This window comes from Scardinius erythrophthalmus (genome assembly GCF_964197995.2).
Source record: "Scardinius erythrophthalmus genome assembly, chromosome: 25".
NCBI lineage: Eukaryota > Metazoa > Chordata > Actinopteri > Cypriniformes > Leuciscidae > Scardinius > Scardinius erythrophthalmus.
In genome coordinates, this window is record NC_138245.1 from 20,633,413 (window position 1) to 20,651,770 (window position 18,358).

General features: G+C 36.0%; 1 protein-coding gene across 1 annotated transcript in view; it reads right to left on the bottom strand.

Moving 5' to 3' along the window:
- Positions 1-18,358, bottom strand: part of dvl1b (dishevelled segment polarity protein 1b) — a 39,059-nt gene that overhangs the window by 6,610 nt on the left and 14,091 nt on the right. Inside the window, exons 2-14 of the mRNA XM_081357737.1 lie at positions 14,796-14,865; positions 13,895-14,016; positions 8,252-8,364; positions 4,963-5,101; positions 4,749-4,842; positions 4,405-4,474; positions 4,184-4,323; positions 2,499-2,575; positions 2,343-2,410; positions 2,169-2,246; positions 1,944-2,078; positions 877-1,044; positions 565-783 (exon numbers count right to left, since the gene is read on the bottom strand). Of these exons, the coding sequence (XP_081213863.1) occupies positions 565-783; positions 877-1,044; positions 1,944-2,078; positions 2,169-2,246; positions 2,343-2,410; positions 2,499-2,575; positions 4,184-4,323; positions 4,405-4,474; positions 4,749-4,842; positions 4,963-5,101; positions 8,252-8,364; positions 13,895-14,016; positions 14,796-14,865 (1,493 nt within the window). The remainder of the gene's footprint in view (positions 1-564; positions 784-876; positions 1,045-1,943; positions 2,079-2,168; positions 2,247-2,342; positions 2,411-2,498; positions 2,576-4,183; positions 4,324-4,404; positions 4,475-4,748; positions 4,843-4,962; positions 5,102-8,251; positions 8,365-13,894; positions 14,017-14,795; positions 14,866-18,358) is intronic.

The window sequence follows — 18,358 nt, forward strand, 5'->3', positions numbered from 1 at the left end:
TTGAATGGTAGTGTATATATAGTACAAAAATCCATGTACTTCAAATATTTAAAATGTTTTTCCATATCTGCCCTAGTTTGATTTTGTTTGACTGCTTTCATGGGCCTATCCATAAGCTTCAAACCACACAACACATCCGAACCTTCACTCAAGAGATGACAGATCAATCTAACTGCTCTTTACAGGCAACTCAAACACACACAGCAGGCTGCTGAGATTCCTTCCTGACATTTTCACTGAGCTAGTGCATGGCATGTGTGAAATGAGCAACAGGTGAAGGTTAATGTGAAGCAGTGGATTGAGACGGACGTGTTTGTGCACTGCATCAGCGTTGAAGGCAAAAAGCACTAGAGAATGAGATGTATGCCAGATGAAATCATGATGAGCTGATGGAGATCAATTTTTAAAATGTGGGCAAAAATGAAGAAGAAAAATTATCTGAGATTTGCTTGAAAGGTTTTAACTAGGGACCCCACAAGACACAAGAACTAGGCTGAGATATATTTTGGAATCTCTAACTGTGATCCAGTAATATGAAGTCAAGGATGGCCTTTCCTTACTTACCCTCACTGTGATGACTTCCTGCGCTGCCACTGTGGAAACTGTGGCAGGGGTCGGAATATCCTGGTGGGAAACCAGAGGGCGCTGTGGAGAAGGGTGGATAGGGGAAGGGCTGGCCGCCCATGGGCCACGGGTTAGTAGACGGAGGGGGGAGAGGGGCCAATGTGTCCTGCTCTGAACCAGCACCACTCGATCCCTCATTCAAGTTTAGTGTAGCCATGTCTAAGAACAAAGGCAGAAATTATAAAGAGGTGGAAACATTTTGTTTGTAAGGAGAAATAAAAAGCATGATGGAAATGTAGAGATGTGTTGTACTTTGGCAGAGATCTCCAAATGTGTAGTAACACTGTTCAGAGAAGGTGATCTTGTTGACAGTGTGTCTCAGATAGCCGTGTTTGAGCAGGCTGCTGGCATATTTCCTAGCATCACGCCGGTCTTTGAATCCTTCAACCCGTGAGTACAGCCAGTCTACTACATCACCTCCTGTAACATGCGAGATACAGATAGATGAATACCTATACACCACAGTTATTATAGTTAACCAAAACCATTGTTACTTTAAATAAAATAAAAGGTAAGTTAAGAAATAAAATAAAATATAAAAAAAGTTTTACAGGTCCCACTTTATAACATTTCAAGGTAACACTTTATTTTACAGTGTCATTGTTACATAATGTTACATGTAGTTACTACAGTAATAGCTATTAATTATGCATAATTACATGCAACTAACCCTAAACCAAACCAAACCCTAATCATAACCATTTAGTAAGTACATGTAGTTACTTAATATTACCGAGTACTTAAATGTATAATCATAGTGTAACAAAGACACGTTAAAATGTATAAAAAGTGTAACCATTTCAATTAATCATTTGATACAATGCACTTATTGTGTAGATACACATAGTACTTATATTTAAAAAATACCTGCATGTAATTACAGCTGTAATTAATCTCTGTAATTACATTTATTACATTTATATATAAACCTACCCATAGCACCAAACCTCTAACTAACCTTACCCGTATCCCACCTCAATATCAGTGTTTTGTAATTCAACATGAACACAATGAGTACACAATGTACCTAACAATTATTTTTTGACGTAATAGTATATAGTAGTTACACATCTAATATAAGTATGACTGTGATGTGACTTGATGTGCCACAATAACTAAAAAACAAATAAAAATGTATAAAAAAATCATACATATTAAATTATAAATATATACATATAAATATTATAAAAAAATATATCCTTCAAAATATTAATCTCAATACTAAAATAACACTGCTTTACACATTTTTTAAAACATCATCAACAGTAATAACATGAGTGAGATATTTTCACAGGTGATGTACGCAAAAGACATCTTACCTATTACAGCATTAGATATAGTAATCTTCAGCCACATTCTGTCCCTTATTTCTAGTCCTGAGTCTGGGACCTGCATCACCTTTACAATGGTGGCCATGTCCGTTTTTCCCACTGTAAGCGGGAGATCGTCAAACTCTGTGAAGGACAACAAGATGATTAGGATCATGCTTTGCAACAACAACAAAAAAAAAGATGTTGTGCTCTGTCAGAGAGAAAAGACTGTACCGTTTTGTGGGTAAGATCCTGTTAGTGCAGTAGTGTGGGAAATCCATGCAGCCGGGTCAATTGGTCTAACTGGTTCAGCTTTGGGAGGGAAAAACCAGGTCAGATAAGTCAGATAAGATGGACAAGTATCTCATTTATCTGAAAGAAGCGTAGATAAAGAGTTTGTGTATTGACCTCTAGGTATTGTAAAGTAACTGCGAGGCGAAGGGTCCCAGCATTTGGCAACAGTAAGACTGATAGGACTACAGAAGACAAGTACAATGGTTAGTTAAAACACATTACATCTAAGCCTCATGTCCAATGTTACAATTCAGACATGTTTATTCTTACCCATTCTTTGAGACAATCTCTCTGAGGATCCTGACAGCATCGTCATTGCTCATGTTCTCAAAGTTCACATCATTTACCTGCAAGTCAAGATGTGGCATACACACATGTTAGCTTTAAAGGAAGAGCAATATTTTGAGCCTCTGTGAGAAATTCATACCAAGGTAGGTAAGGTAATTACCTTAAGGTAATTTATTAATAATATCAGTGTGCCAAACTGTGCCATGCCAATATAAATATGCAGTCTAATCCATAACTATAACTGTAATCTGCCTCTCAACAGGGATCAGCAGCTGCTGGAGGCATTTGAAGGCTGTATTTGGATCCAGAGACAATCACTACTAAAGCCACAAAGCCAGAGGCCAAATCTCATCCTTAAAAGCTAATGTAAATACATTTAAATATAAAATGTAAGCATGTCCCTGCAGTGTTAAATCACTTTAATACACCACTGGCAGAGCCAATCCACTGCATTACACTAATCTGCTACTCGAACTGAAAAACTGATCTATTAGGTGTTTTTAAAGGGATAGTCCACCCAAAAATGAAAAATTTGAAGAATGTTGGTAACCAACCAGTTTTGGTTCCTACTGATTTCCATTGTATGGTCAAAAATACAATGGAAGTCAATGAGAACCAAATTTGTTTGGTCTAAATATTATATTTTAAATATAGAAATATGAAATGATACTATTATGAAACTAAAACCGCCAGTGAAGTAAGGCAAGTCGTAATAAGTGAATCATAGATTCATTCATTCAACTGATTCGTTCAAACCAGCTGATTTATTCATGAAAGACACAAGTGTCCACTGATGCTCAATTCGGAACTGCATACTTACATACTACTCTTACTATTTTTGCCATTGAAAGAAATAGTAGTATGCTAGTAAGCGGTTCCGAATTCAGCACGAGTTTAAGAATGGGTCATTGAATCATTGCCTCACCCGATTGGTTCAAAAACGGTAAATCATTCAATAACGCCACACAGCTGTGTGTTGCTGGGAGACGCAAGTTTTCTGCTTTGTTTGGAACAATTTTTGTTGGCCAAATAGAGCAAAAACTGTCAAAATTGACAATGTTGTGTCTAAAAATTGTCTATTCATAAAATCAACTGTTAGGTAATTTATATCACATTTTAGAACTTCATATCTTGAATTTTGGGGGCATTTCCAACCTGGCATAAGGCTATTTTATGTCAACGCCAGACTAGCTTGCCTGTTGTTAAGCTTGACGGCTATTGTCTAAATGAAGCTGGCTGAGATGTGGTATGTGGTAATGGTAAACATAATAGTTGGAATGACATGAGGGCAAAAAGATGACACAATTTCAATTTTTGGATCGACTAGCCTTTTTTTTTTATGATCAAACTACAGGGCCTACATTGCAACTTTAAACTTTCTTTAAGCTTATAACACACTAAAATTATTAAATATTATAATCTGTAATTTGGTTTTTCATGACCATTTCCCACCATCTCTCTGAACCTTTTGCTTCAAACTGAGGAGCATTTTTCAAAAAGCTGATGTTCTGCTCATATAGCATTTAATGTCGCATGCTTCAACAACAGCCTCTTTGGAATGTCTTTTTTACACTGTCAAAGTTTACAAAAAAATAATCTGTCCCAAAATTGTTAAAACCAAACTAAATTAATCACAAACAGAAATGAATATCCAGACTACAATCTACCTGCAGCAGCATGTCGCCTGGCTCGATCCTCCCATCAGCTGCCACCGCTCCTCCCTTCATGATAGAGCCGATGTAGATGCCACCATCTCCTCTATCGTTACTTTGGCCCACTATACTGATGCCGAGAAAGTTATATTTCTCTGTGCAAACAAGAGAGAGAACGGACGTGATGAATTTGTGTCACACTGTACGTGTACAAGTAAAAGGCAAGCTGATCTTACCCATATTGAGGGTTACTGTGATAATGTTGAGGCTCATGGTTGAATCTGTGATACTACTGAAGGAAGATGACTGTGGATACGAAAGCAAAGGAGATACATGAAACCCTAAGAAGTCAAATACATATATATATATATATATATGTATATATATATATATGCACATACATACATATACACACACACATTTACTTGGCTGAATGGGAACAATAGTATAACATAACCCACACCCTAGCCCAAAGGTTTTGGGATGTTTTGTCAGATTTAGCTCTTTTCTGGATACAAATTTGTCCCCAATATGTGATTAAGTAGGTGCACACACGCAAGCACACACACACACTGCTAACCTTGTCGATTTTAGCCACTTTGTGTCGCCGGCGCCTGCGCTTATGTCTCTTCATTAACTGAAAAGAAGAGCTCTGCTCTGTGGAATTGCTCAGCCTGAGAGAGACAAACACAGAAGAGAAGAACAGATAGATTATTGTATATACAGTTTGAGCCAAGACCGAATAAGTCAGTTCGAAGTCTAGCACACAGTAAAAGCAAAATGTCATTCCAAACCTGCTAGCATCCTCATCCTCCTCGCTGTCTATGAAGGAGCTTGACTCCAGCTCACTGCTCATCATAGAGCCACTGTCACAGCCCATGGCCGAGTCCCTCACCACCCGCTCGGCTTTTGTGTGACCGTTCACACGCGGGACTAAGAACAATCATGCACACAGCGAGCTTGTGAATGCCTTGTTGAAACAACAAAACACTAACAAAGAGAACCATATATTTGGATATATTCATGGCTTGATCGCACCTTGAGCGACAAACTTAAAAAGAGGAAAACATACACTCCTGTGGGTGGGGCTCTGCCTCAGGGTGGCATCTGATTGGCTGGAAGGCTCTGGTGAGGCGGCGGCATCTCAGTGAGCCGGGCTTTTGGTATCGCCTCTGGTGGAACCCGAAACACTCCAGGAGAGTTGGGCCGCCAGTGCTTCTTTCAATAGGCTGATATCGCTCTCTCATACTGTCTGATATGCTCACTCACATGCCAGTCTTTTGAATTTTAAGGCAGTCTTTAGTACTTTATTTATTTTGCACTTGCAGTCATTACTAAATTAGTTTGATGAAAGTTTGATTAACAAAAGACAGGCAGTATGAGGAAGGAAATGCACAAGACTAATGGAGAACAAAATATGTTTAAATATAATTTATATTCTGTGTTTTTATTCAGGCCACAAGCTACAAAAGATGGCGGTATAGCTTAATGCAGATCTACATCTAGCAAACTAGGCAATCCATTACAGAGCCATGTTTGACTTCAGGCAACGAAATGGAAACAAAGTACTCAATACATCACCACTATTTGTGTAAGCAGCCTATTTAAACCCAGACTATAGATATATCACATGTTTAGCAGTGATGCACAAAGGTATATTATGTTGCAATCTATTGAAAAATAATTCTTCACATGCTGGTTAAAATTGTAGTTAATTCAGTTTCATTTATTTCATTATTTAAGTTTAACGTAAAATAATAAAATTTGTTTAAAAAAAATTAAATATAGGATACAAGAACAAGCCAATTATGAACACTTTTTGAAATCATGTTTTAAGGATGTTTCAATTTTTTTTTTAAATATTGTAAAAATATACTGAAAACTATTTTATTTTATTATTATATTTGCTGCAGTTTAACAACTCTAGCATTCTGTATATACTAGATATCAGTTTTCTTCTTTATAATATACTATTTTCACTTGCTCTTAACAAAATACAAGCCAATTACACGTCTTTCTGATAAATTAATATTTAGCCTAGCAATACAAAACATGAAATGAATAGCCTACCCGAATTTTGTTTATTTTAAAATAAAATACTTTTGTAAAGTGAAGTCGCCTTACCTCAGAAAGCGCTAACGACAGAAGAGCTTCTCTCCGCCGGTGCACACAAATAAACTACTACACAGACAGAAGAACTCCCGCGGGAGCGCGCGATATGAATTTATTATCCGCCCCTTCTGCTCGCGCTCTCGCCAGACGCGCACTGTCATTCATCAACAGCAGCGCGTGGACAATGAGCGCGCGACAATTTCGATTTTTGCAGTCTCTGCTCGAGCGTGAAAATAATCATCATGTACTGTGCAATTATAATTTACGAGGCAAAGTTTGCCCGCGTCGAGGGGTGACAAGCCTCTAAACAGAAATTTGATGATAAAATATATAGTCTGAAGTGTGACGTTAGCTTGTATGTGTGGAAAACGGTTTGTTTCGCCTGACTAACTGTTTTCTGTGTAGGGTGGTGCATAAAGCCACATCCCACTGTTTGTCCTTTCATTTAATTTCTTTCTTTTTATTCATTTTGTAACCTCTCTGTATTAGTATGTTATATATGTAAATTTCTTTGTGTTGTGTGTTTAGCATTAAAAAAATCTAATTAAAAATGGAAAATAAATAAATAAATCCATATTCCTGCTTTGCATTTTGTTCGCAAATAGCAAAGGGCCACATCACAACATTCAGTCAGGGGCCCAGAATCCCTAGCTACCGCCTGGCTATTCCCAGAGGAACAGTGCATCTTGTAAACCTAATATTTTTTTCTCCTTTTTTTCCTATTAATTCTGAACTCAAGGAGTGTTGCACTGTCACCACTGACACTGTCTCCAGACTGGCCAGCTAATTAAGCCACACTGATTAATGATCAGCGGGAACTAATGGGCCAACAGAGAGACCTGCGCTACCATCACAAACACAGATAAATTACTGTGAGAGGTCTGGGTGTGTTTGTGTGTGAGAAAGCATTTGTTTTGTAAGGGTGAGGACTATGTTGAATAGACGACAGGAAGGGTGTGTGATTCTGCTCTGTTAACGCCTGTTGTTGTAATTAAGTATTTTACAAACATTGTTTGCCATTATACATTGTATTAATGTGTCTTCATTTGTTATTTGTGCAGTTATGTATTGTGCAAACAATCAATGGAAGCTCAAGAACAAATACAGAACAAAGAAAGAAGAGAAACAAAATGTACAATAAGAGTGTATGTAAATGTAATTTAAATGACAGATTGCTTTATTTGTATTCTTCCGTAATATTAATGTGAGAACACATTTAAAAAAGATGAAGTCGTTTCAGTGTGTCATGGTAGGTAATTGGATAAATTAAGACTTTATAAATGAGCTAAAAACAAACAAACGCATACACAAAAAGACAAAGATGAAAACACCACTATACATGTGAAACAAACATACACAAAAAGAGGAGACTTTTTGACCTCAGTTTGAAAAGACGAATATATTTAACACACCAATGAGGCAAATATCCTACATAAGAGATTTGTCATGCGCAGAGTAGGATCAAGCCATGATTATATCAACTTTGTGTACGAATGCAAAATAAAGTGGCATGTACAGCAGGGATTTGGTCACCTATGCAGGGTCCCTACACAGTATGGAAAAGTACAGATTTGAGTCATTTCCAGGTCTGGATAAGTATTTAAAAAAATGGTGACTATTGAAAACTAAACTATTGGTCCATTTCAGTTTTCTAAACATAAAATAAAAAAATATATAAAAAAATAATAATAATTATCGTACAAGCCGAGTGTTTTCATGGCAAAAGTTAAGTGATCATTGAACAGGACTGAATGAATAGGTGGTGTTCAATTCATTACGCGAAACTGTTTGTCTTTACCATAAGCCAAACCAGCAACTGATAAAGGAGCAAACGATCATCTAAATCAGACTGTGTAATTTTCTGTGAAATTTGAGTCTGGAAAATTATAGAATTTTGAAATGGAAAACTTGTAGGAACCCTGCCTTTGATAAAAGTACAGTATTTAGGAATAATCTTGTAGCTACACTCACATTCATCTCTCCTCCGTCTTGTCCTTTCTCGTTCCCGCTCTCTGCGGTGGCGGAGGACAGACTCACTTCCAGTTTCTGTGTCCAGACCGTCTCTGCTGTTCACTGCATTAGCACTGTAGCAAACACACACACACAGAAACATATGCAGCATGAGCTCTGAAAAACATTAGACACACTGTTGCACAGCTGTATTATCTGATACTCATAAGATGTTGTATGTGCATGTAAGATATACATGTAAGTGATGGAATGCAGACTATTTTAGTCTTTGTGAGAAGAGCAGAAAGGGGAAGAGAGTGAGCGAGAGAGAAAGAGAATAATGGTAATGACACATAGGGGGTTTCATCATGAAAAATTGGTTTTTGAATTACACCCTTGGGGCAGGCAAGTGTGTCTTTGTGCAAGCATGAACATCTATATGTGCTTTCAGTAGAAATCTGAGTGAGGTGAAAGATTTATTCCACCATATAGTAAAGGTGGCCTATAAAGGTGTGTGTGTGTGTGTATACAGTATATATATATATATATATATATATATATATATATATATATATATATATATATATATATATATATATATATGTGTGTGTGTGTGTGTGTGTGTGTGTGTGTGTGTGTGTGTGTGTGTGTGTGTGTGTGTGTGTGACCCCTGAATGATATATGACCCCTGAATGTGATAACCTTTTGTATTTTTTACCTTATGCCAAAAATGAGTTTATCCTTTCCGGAAGATATAATACTTTTAAATACACTGTAGGTCAAAGAGGACATATCCTGTACAAGCAGTAGAAATTACATTGTTTTATGATTAAAAAATAGTCACTTCAGTTCTTGCTATTTTAATACAAAAATGTTGATGTAAAAAAAAATACATGTTTAATAATTATTTAAATTATTCATTTATTTTTAATCATAATGTTTGTATGACACATACACTATATGTCAGTATAATTTACTTTTTGAAAGAAATTAACACTGTTATTCAGCAAGGATTCAATAAATTGCTCAAAAGTGACAGTAAAGACATTTTTAATATTACAAAAGATTTCTGTTTCAAATTAATGTTTTCTATTCATCAAAGAATCCTGAATATGAAGCAGAATAACTGTTTTCAATAGTGACAATGATAAGAAATGTTTCTTGAGCACCAAATCAGCATATTAGAATGATTTCTGAAGGATCATGTGACACTGAAGACTGGAGTAATGATGCTGAAAATTCAGCTTTGCCGTCACATGAATAAATAATCAATAAAGAATAAAGTTTGATCAAATAAATGCAGTTTTGCTGAAAATAAGACTTTTCAAAAAACCCAAACTTTTTAACGCTAGTGTTTTACTGCATATTGTTATTATTGTTGTTCTAAAAATGTGAGGTATACTGCATGAATGCAACATATGATACAAATGTAAGCAGTGAGTCAGTCAACCAATGTTAGAAATTAAGGACATGGCATCAAAAATTATATAATCCAATGAGTTTGTGCTTGCAGTTTTAAAACCAGCCACAAGAGGGCAGAAATATCACAGCAACAGCACAAGTGATCAACATCAGCTTATCCTCACATGTATGGCTCAATTCTCACTTCATCAACACGAAACAATGGGTTAATTTTAACTCATATTATTCAGGATATCATTTGGCATTTTTTCAAGTAAAGAGTTACCTCTGTATGCTGCCTTCATATATTCTGCTATACAAGTATAATCCACACATAAGGTTTGTTTTGATGTCTTGCCTTATAAAAGGAACTGGATGTGTGAGCGTGTGACTGCAATAATAATGTTCCATCCACACTGTAAAAAATGGTTGTAACTTTTATAGAAAAAAACCCTGTAAAAATGCTACAGTAAAAACCTGTTAACTGGTTAATGAGTTACCTTACCACATACAGTGGAAAAACTGCAAATGGTAGAACATTGCCTTATATGTAATTTTACTATAAAGTAATGTCAAATTAGTTTTTTTTTTTTTTTGCTAGTAAAAACTATAAAAGAATATTTTACAGGGAAAATGTATTTTGTACCATGCTTTATATTATACCTTATTATTATTACTACATCAATCATGTCCTTGTACATATTCACTATTTTTGCTATTTCTCGATGTATACACATTCATACACTATCATCACTGTTCAGAGCCCCTTTCCTATTTATATCCCTTTTCATCTGCACAATACTGTTCTCTTGCCTTCTGTACACTATTTGCATTTTCACAATATATTACCGTTTCCGCTTCTGGTTAGATGCTAACTACTCTACATAATTAAGTTAAGTCTAATCTAGACATGTTCTATGAATATGCACAAGATATCTCTCCCTGTCCTCTCCTATGTTTAAATATATTTAAAAAAAAAATGATATTTGGTAATGCCGTTAAGCAGTGAAGCAGATTTAATAAAGGTCCCTTCTGGATGTTCTGCTATGGGCAGATACACCACTCATTGTTTACCACAACTCCCTTCAACATTTGTGTCTCATGCTTTCTGGATGACTGAGCCCAGTGGGGGAGCAGGAGCCAAAGGGATTTGCTCTCTTTACGCTGTTGATTTTCCTACATCCACAACATCAACATGCATGTGTGTGTGAGAGAGAGAGATTATTATGTAGATCAGGGATTCCCAACCGGGGGTAAACACACTTCAGCAGGTTTCAGGGGGTTCTTGGAAAAATTTAGATTTTGCTTTAAAACTGAAATTGCTCATTAATTTTTTTAATTTATTTTTTTAGTTGTCAACACAAATAATTAACTGTGATTATTGTCATGATTTTTTTTTTATTTAACTCACATTCTTTTTTTAAGGCAAGACACTATGACCAAAAAGTTTTAATTCCTACTGTATATATATATTCTGAAGGTTTTTACAGAGGGGTTTGTTCATATATCATTTGCTTGATTTTATTCTTAAAAACATGGTGATTTATTTATTTTTTCTTTCTGGCTGTTGACAGAATTTTCAGATTTTTGAGTGATAAAAAGAGACATCCATTCAGTAAAAATCTCGGACCCTAACAAGTCAACAAAATGAAACAAGATTTTTAACCTGGCTTTATCTGGAAATGTATGCAAATTAGTGAATATTTAATTAGATGTCTAATTTGCATATTCAAACATTTAAAAAAACTTGTAATACAATTTTTTTCCATTTAATGTAATCAATGAACTAGGGAAGTATGGTGATATGTACTTGTTAATTTTTGCCCTATTTACCAAAAAATACCTTAAAAATTAACTAATTTCTGGTTTAATGTCGATGAAGGGATTCTTGAGCCTTTTAGTAGAAGTGCATGTACAAAAAATCATCTACACGAGTGATCAGAGAATCTGATTTCACCTCATGTAAAAGAAGCATGGAGGTGTATGGAGTGTGTGTGCAGGTGAAGGTGACACGGCATGTGCAGAATGCAGAATGTGTGAGAGGGAAAGAGTGCATCACCAGTGTGAATGTGTATGTGCGTGTGCACTTGATGAGATAATCAGCACATCTGGTGCACGCTATAAATGGATGTTTTCAGTGGTTGAACATAAAACACAATGGCAGCATAAAATTAACTATTAAATAACTATTGTGCAGAGAACACTAAACATTACACTTGACCAGGCACACACGATTCAGTTATATAATGCAATTATATCACAGCATTATCAAGAGATAATACCATTTCTGATATCAACTGAACCTGGAATCGATCCAAATAGAACAAACAACATTTTGATCTCTTAAAGTCCCCCTGTGGTGAAAATCAAGTTTTTAATGTTGTTTATATGTCTATGTGGTGTTTATAATATGCTTTAAGACAAACCATGTGCAAATTTATAAGTCAACACCCATTGCTGAGTATTTTCTCTTTAAAAATGCAGTGAACCAAAGACAGGCGCAAAAACGCGGTTTAAAATTGCTGGTGTTTCTTACATCACAAACTACCTTGTAACCAATCACCTCGACTTGCGGGCAGGCTATAGCATATCATTAATTATGCTCTGAAGCAGGGGAGTCTTAAGATAAGCCAGGTTATCACGGTATATTTTTCTGTTGATATGAAAAATCGGGTAGATTTAGCAATGTGATTTATATTACGAAGTTATGATGAACTATATGCCTTTCTCCACTGATATTCTAAGTTGTTCAAGTGTTTCAAAGATATTGAGTGTTAGAAGGTAGCTGTCTGACTCTGAGATGGCGAACGGGAACATGGTTTGTGTAACATTAGCAACACATTATTAGCTGTTTGATAACGTTGTCAAGCAAAAGGCTAATCATATTAATTACCGTTGTGTGTCCGATGTTGTAAAGAGCGATACCATTGTGCAGCGTTTACCTCAGTAAGTTCACCGAGTGGATCTCTGAGATGGTGAGAGTGAGTGGAGGCGGGGCTAATTAGCATATTCATGGCTCTGAATATACTACATGAAGTAAGGGTGTAGTTACATTCAAGCTATTTTAAAGCATGAAGAATTTTGTTCACAGGAAAAAACTTTTAAATATGTCATTTTGGTGATCAAAGAAGAGTTTTAAAGCTACAATATGTTTGTTTGTTTTTTTTGCCGCTAGGGGTCGCTAACCTCTTACAATAACATAGGCGTAGGTGGATGACGCTAAGCGGAATTATGGAACTTGTCATCGTGCCAAAGGATCTAATAATGTTTATGGATGAGTGAATACATTGATGTTTCTTAACATGACTGTGGTGTGAAGCAGGGCATGATTGCTAATGAGAGACAGATATCAGCGTATATAAAAGAATAAAGACATTTCATTCTACCGAACTACCCGCAAATGCTGAATTACTACTCACACAGGTCAGTTTATTCGTTAATATATCAAGTGATATATTAAGTGATTTTTGGATATTTTATTACACATATCTTACATATTGTACCTTTAAGGGATAAAATGATTGACTACAGGGGGAATTTAACTACTGAATATATCAGAAGTTCAGGATAATGAGTTTGACTGAGCATGTGTATTAAAAGAGGGGAATTCATGTTTATTTGCTATTGATTCACTAAAGGATTTACACAAATCAGCTAATCACCTAAAATATATTAAAATATTAACATTGTATATTTTAATATATTTTAAAATGTCATTTATCCCTGCATAGCAAAGCTGAATTTTCAGCAATATTACGCCAGTCTTTCAGTGTCACACGATCCTTCAGAAATCAATCTAAGTGCTGATTAATATGTTTGTGGAAGCAGCGATACATTATTTTCCAGGGTTCTTTGATGAATAGAAATTTCAAAAGAACAACATTTATTTGATTTTTTTTTTTTTGGTATATATTACAGATATACAATTTCTGTATTATTCTGTCTAAATTAAAAACAACTCTAAATGTATAATTTTAAATGCTACAAGTGAATTTAGGCATAACCACATTGTAATGTAGAGTATGAAAAATTGATATTTAATGAGACTAAATATAAGTCAGTATTAACAGACAGCGAAGCTAATCTAAATAAAAATAGTGAAAATGTGCATGTACAATTAAATATCCATTAAATATGTACAGTGTCACTCCACCTCTATGATTCAGGTTTTCTGTAATGAAATACCATATGCACAAATGGCGCATCTGTGTAGTGAATTTGTTCTGGAGTGTGTGTTGCACAGGATACATGCGTGTTACTCACTGGAACGAGGGAGGTCTGGAGTCTCCGATGCCTCCCGTCCTCTCCAGCGGTGGGGGAAGCTCAGTATGACTGTCAGTGCACACCGACATCCCATCTGTGTGGGAGCTCTCAGCCAATACAAGCTACAAACAGACAAATAAATGCATTTTAGCACAATGAACATAGAGCATTGATATTTGGTAAATGGAAGCTCAAGCATTCTTGCTTGACTTGTGAGAACCAATGAGGTTCATTCTCACATGTCACGGCAAAATCAGTTTATGGTATAAAGTGTTTCTTCAGAAGACTTGGATTACACAGGGCGATTCATATGGACTTTACAATCTCTTTAAGAACCTTTTTGGGTTTGGATTTGAATTTTGGGTAAATTGACGTTCAATGGAGGGGCAGAAATCTCTATTTCTTTGTTTGTGTTTTGGAGATAAACAAAAGTCTTATGGGTTTGGAACAACATGAGAGCGAGTAACTGATGACAAAATTTTCATTTATGTGTGAAATCCTTTAAGTAAACATAAGTGTCAAGTTCAGATGCTTTTTGTTTAAGTTTTAATGGCTCTTCATCCCTCACACAGTTTGGATGAATAGGATGTTTGAACTGTTCTATTAAACTCAAAACAAAAGACTACAACAAGCAAACGCCTCAAAGGCACTAAATAAAAATGGCATCCAGCAGAACGCAATGTCCTGAATTATGCATTGCACTTTAGAATCGGTAAGACTTCAAAGTGCCTTTCAGACTTAATTAGCATAATTAATCGGTGAACTAAAACTGTTGATGTCCAGTATATGATTTGGCGCATGTGCTGCATCTTTCTTACAAGTCGACATATGAATGCATGACTGCCTGCCTTTTCCACTCTGATTCAGATGTTATATAAGGCAGAGGTTTTTCACAGCTCACCCATGACACCACTCTCCCATTGAAACAAGGCAGTTTGGCGTTATCGTCCGAGACTTCCTCTTTGACAACCCTGCAGGGACACAAAGAAAAAAGAGGCATGTGTATTTAATCAGAAGTGTTTTTGTATGAAACTGCTGCATTGGTTGTGCATGCTGCATATACCGTCACTGTATTCACCATCTACCACAATGCGCTGAAAAATGAGCTCATAGGACTAGATAACATCTTCGTGTACTGTGTGATGTATAACTGCGATCCTGTTTAAATGTGTTGTTTAGACTGACTTTGCAAGCAGCAAACTGTCAAAATGGATTTGAATAGAGGGCATATGGTGAGGATCTCACAAGACAGCTTGTAATGAATGTGTCAACTCAATGATGCAAAACTTGCTGACATAGGGGTGGTTTTCCGGACAGAGATTAAGCCTAGTCCTAGACTGAAATGGCCTTTTAAACCAGATTAACAAGAATCTGCTTTTAAATAGTCCAAGACTTAGTCTAGTCCAGAGTTTAAATAAACTGATTTCCTGGAGGAAGACTAGAGCTACTCCAGGACTAAATTGAGGCTTAAATGAAACGTACCAGGAGGCAGGTCTAACCCTCCAGCAGATCCATTCCGCCAATTCTCCAGTCTGCTGTGGAGGCTCAGCAAAAGTGTGCATATCAACCGCAAAGGGGGTGCTCGCAAGCACCCTTCTGAAACCTAAAATGCGCACACGGAAGCAATTTTATGTCCACAAAACTGAAAATGCATATTAAGTGTGAATTTTGGGACAGGGTCATAGACATATGTCCTCTTCCAGGCAGATTCGTATTTCGAAAATGTCCTGTTGATTGGAACTTCTTAATTATTGCCCTGATGGTTGAAATGGACATTGTCACACTATTTTCTAACATTTTGTTGACTCTATTTTGTGCTATTTTCTTACATTTCTTGAATCTTTGAAGCTCAGCAATCTTTTGGTGCACATCACAACTATATTCTTTGTTTTTTTTACTCATTGTGTTGGATGGAATAGAATGGAATAGGTGGGATTTGAACTTTTTGTTCCCACATATTAATAGTCCTGTGAAACAGGAAACCATGGCTGGACAAAATTAACCTGGTGTGCTAAAAATTGTAAATATGAATGGGAAAATACTTCAGAGATTTTACTCATAATAAATTCTAGGGCAACCAATAATTGTGGCCAATGTGTATTAGAGAAAACCATTTATTTCATAATGTTAAGTTTTTCTTGGTTCATTCCATGTTTTATAAGCGTCTCTGTCATGCTAATTCAGATTAGCACAGATGGTTTTAAATTAATCTTGTTTATTTTAGTTCAGGACTCCATAGTCCAGGTGTTAGTAATCTGTACTTAATCTGTGTTTCAGAAAGCCATTTTTAAATTTAATTAAAGGGTTAGTTCACCCAAAAATGAAAATTCTGTCAGTAATTACTCACCCTCATGTTGTTCCAACCCCGTAAGACTTTCGTTCATCTTCGGAACACAAATTAAGATATTTTTGATGAAATCTGAGAGCTGGCTCACTCCTTCATAGGCTGCTAGGTAATGTCATTCTGCCGGCCCAGAAAAGTTAGTAAAAACATTGTTAAAATAGTCCAAGTGACTACAGTGGCTCAACCTTAAGTTTATCAAGCGACGATGAGAATACTTTTAGTGTGCAAAAAAACTAAAATAATGACTTTATTCAACTATTCGTTTTGTTCTGACGTGAGTTCACGAGAGCGTCACGACACATGCGCGAGAACTGAGAAGATGACGCAGATGGGTCTCAATGTAGTGTTTAAAATGGTTCTAAAATGTGCACTTCCTGGATGCCCGAATTGTAAGAAACCAGCGAGAAAACGTATAAGTGCCTTACCAATGCCACAAAATGAATGGCTTACGTTTCACACTTTCCCATCAAATGACCGTGAGCGTCATCTTCTCAATTCTTGTGCATGGGTCATGGCTCTCGTGAACTCACGTCAGAGGCCCACACAGAAGAAAATTAATAGTTGAATAAAGATGTTATTTTAGGGGTTTTTTTGCGCACAAAAAGTATTCTCGTAGCTTGATAAATTTAAGGTTGAGCCACTGTAGTCACTTGGACTATTTTAATGATGTTTTTACTAACTTTTCTGGGCCGGCAGATGAAATTACCTAAAAGCCTATGAAGGAGTGAGACAGCTCTCAGATTTGATCAAAAATATCTTAATTTGTGATCCGAAGATGAACGAAAGTCTTACGGGGTTGGAACAACATGAGGGTGAGTAATTACTGACTGATTGGATTTTCATTTTCGGGTGAACTAACCCTTTAAGGCCTACTCATGTCTTAATTTAAACCCTATCCAAGAAACCGCACACCATAATGTTTTATTTGTTAAACCACAGTGAACAAGCCTAAGGGAAAAATCTTTTAGTTGAGCTAAATAAATTAAGATACATCAAATGAATGATATCATTACTGTCATATATTACTGCTGATTTTACATTCCATTAAAAAAAAAAAAAAAAAAAAAACTAGACAAACATTCAAACAACTTAAATTTAGGCCTAACTATAATCCACAAAGCTATTTTAATGGTTTAAGAAGACATGAAATACACATGTGAGCCTTTACCAGCTCAAGTATGTGACAGAAGAAAGTGTGTTTGTTTGGAAAAAGTGTGAATGTATTTAAATAAAAAGGTTCAGTGAGGATGTTGGTCCTCTGTTTAAATGATCTGTACTTTGCAATTGAATTTTTTTTTATCTCACAAGAAAGCAAGTAAGTCAGAATCAACAGATAGCCTATAGGAGGAGTATTTTAACATCAATGAGAAATGTAGTATGTGATCTGAACTAATCCGAACTAATGTGTTCATTGGTCTAGGTCTTTGATTTAGACTTAGTAGCCTTAGATTTACTTATAATTATTTATAATTTTTTTTTTTTTGTAAAAACATACATTTCACACATAGATTAAGCACACACATGAAAGAACAAACCAACTGAGAGATGAAAATGATAAATTTATTATGGCAAATTTGTAAAAATACAAAATAGTCAGGGTTCCCACACTTGTTGACCTTGACCGTTCACAAAGACCCGCCCCCTTTAGTTACTGTTGCTATGTCTGACAAGCCACGCCGCTCTCACGCCACACCATGTTCTCATGCAGTGGAACATCGTGGAGCAGAGAGGACACTGACAACACGCTGACAGACAGGACAGACCAGGCTACTTTTGATATGAAACAAAGTCTCAACTTTCAAATTTGGTCATTTTTTAACGAAACAATAAATACCGTTTTGTGGCTCTTTAATGTGTCTGACAGATTGCTGTAGAGCCTCAGTTAAAGCTGCTCATGAACCGATCATCTCTTCCTTCTAGTTCATTTATGGCATCAAATAAACATAAATGAATTTAAGAAGGAATGTTGTTTTAACCGCAGAAAGACGTCAGTCACAAGTTCAAATCCTCCAACGTTAATCTACTAACTCTCCTGACTGCTTTGTTAGACAAAAATGCCAGATTCGGCGGATTATGATTGGTCAGATCGTCTGTCAATCAAACTCCCTGCGAAGGGTCAA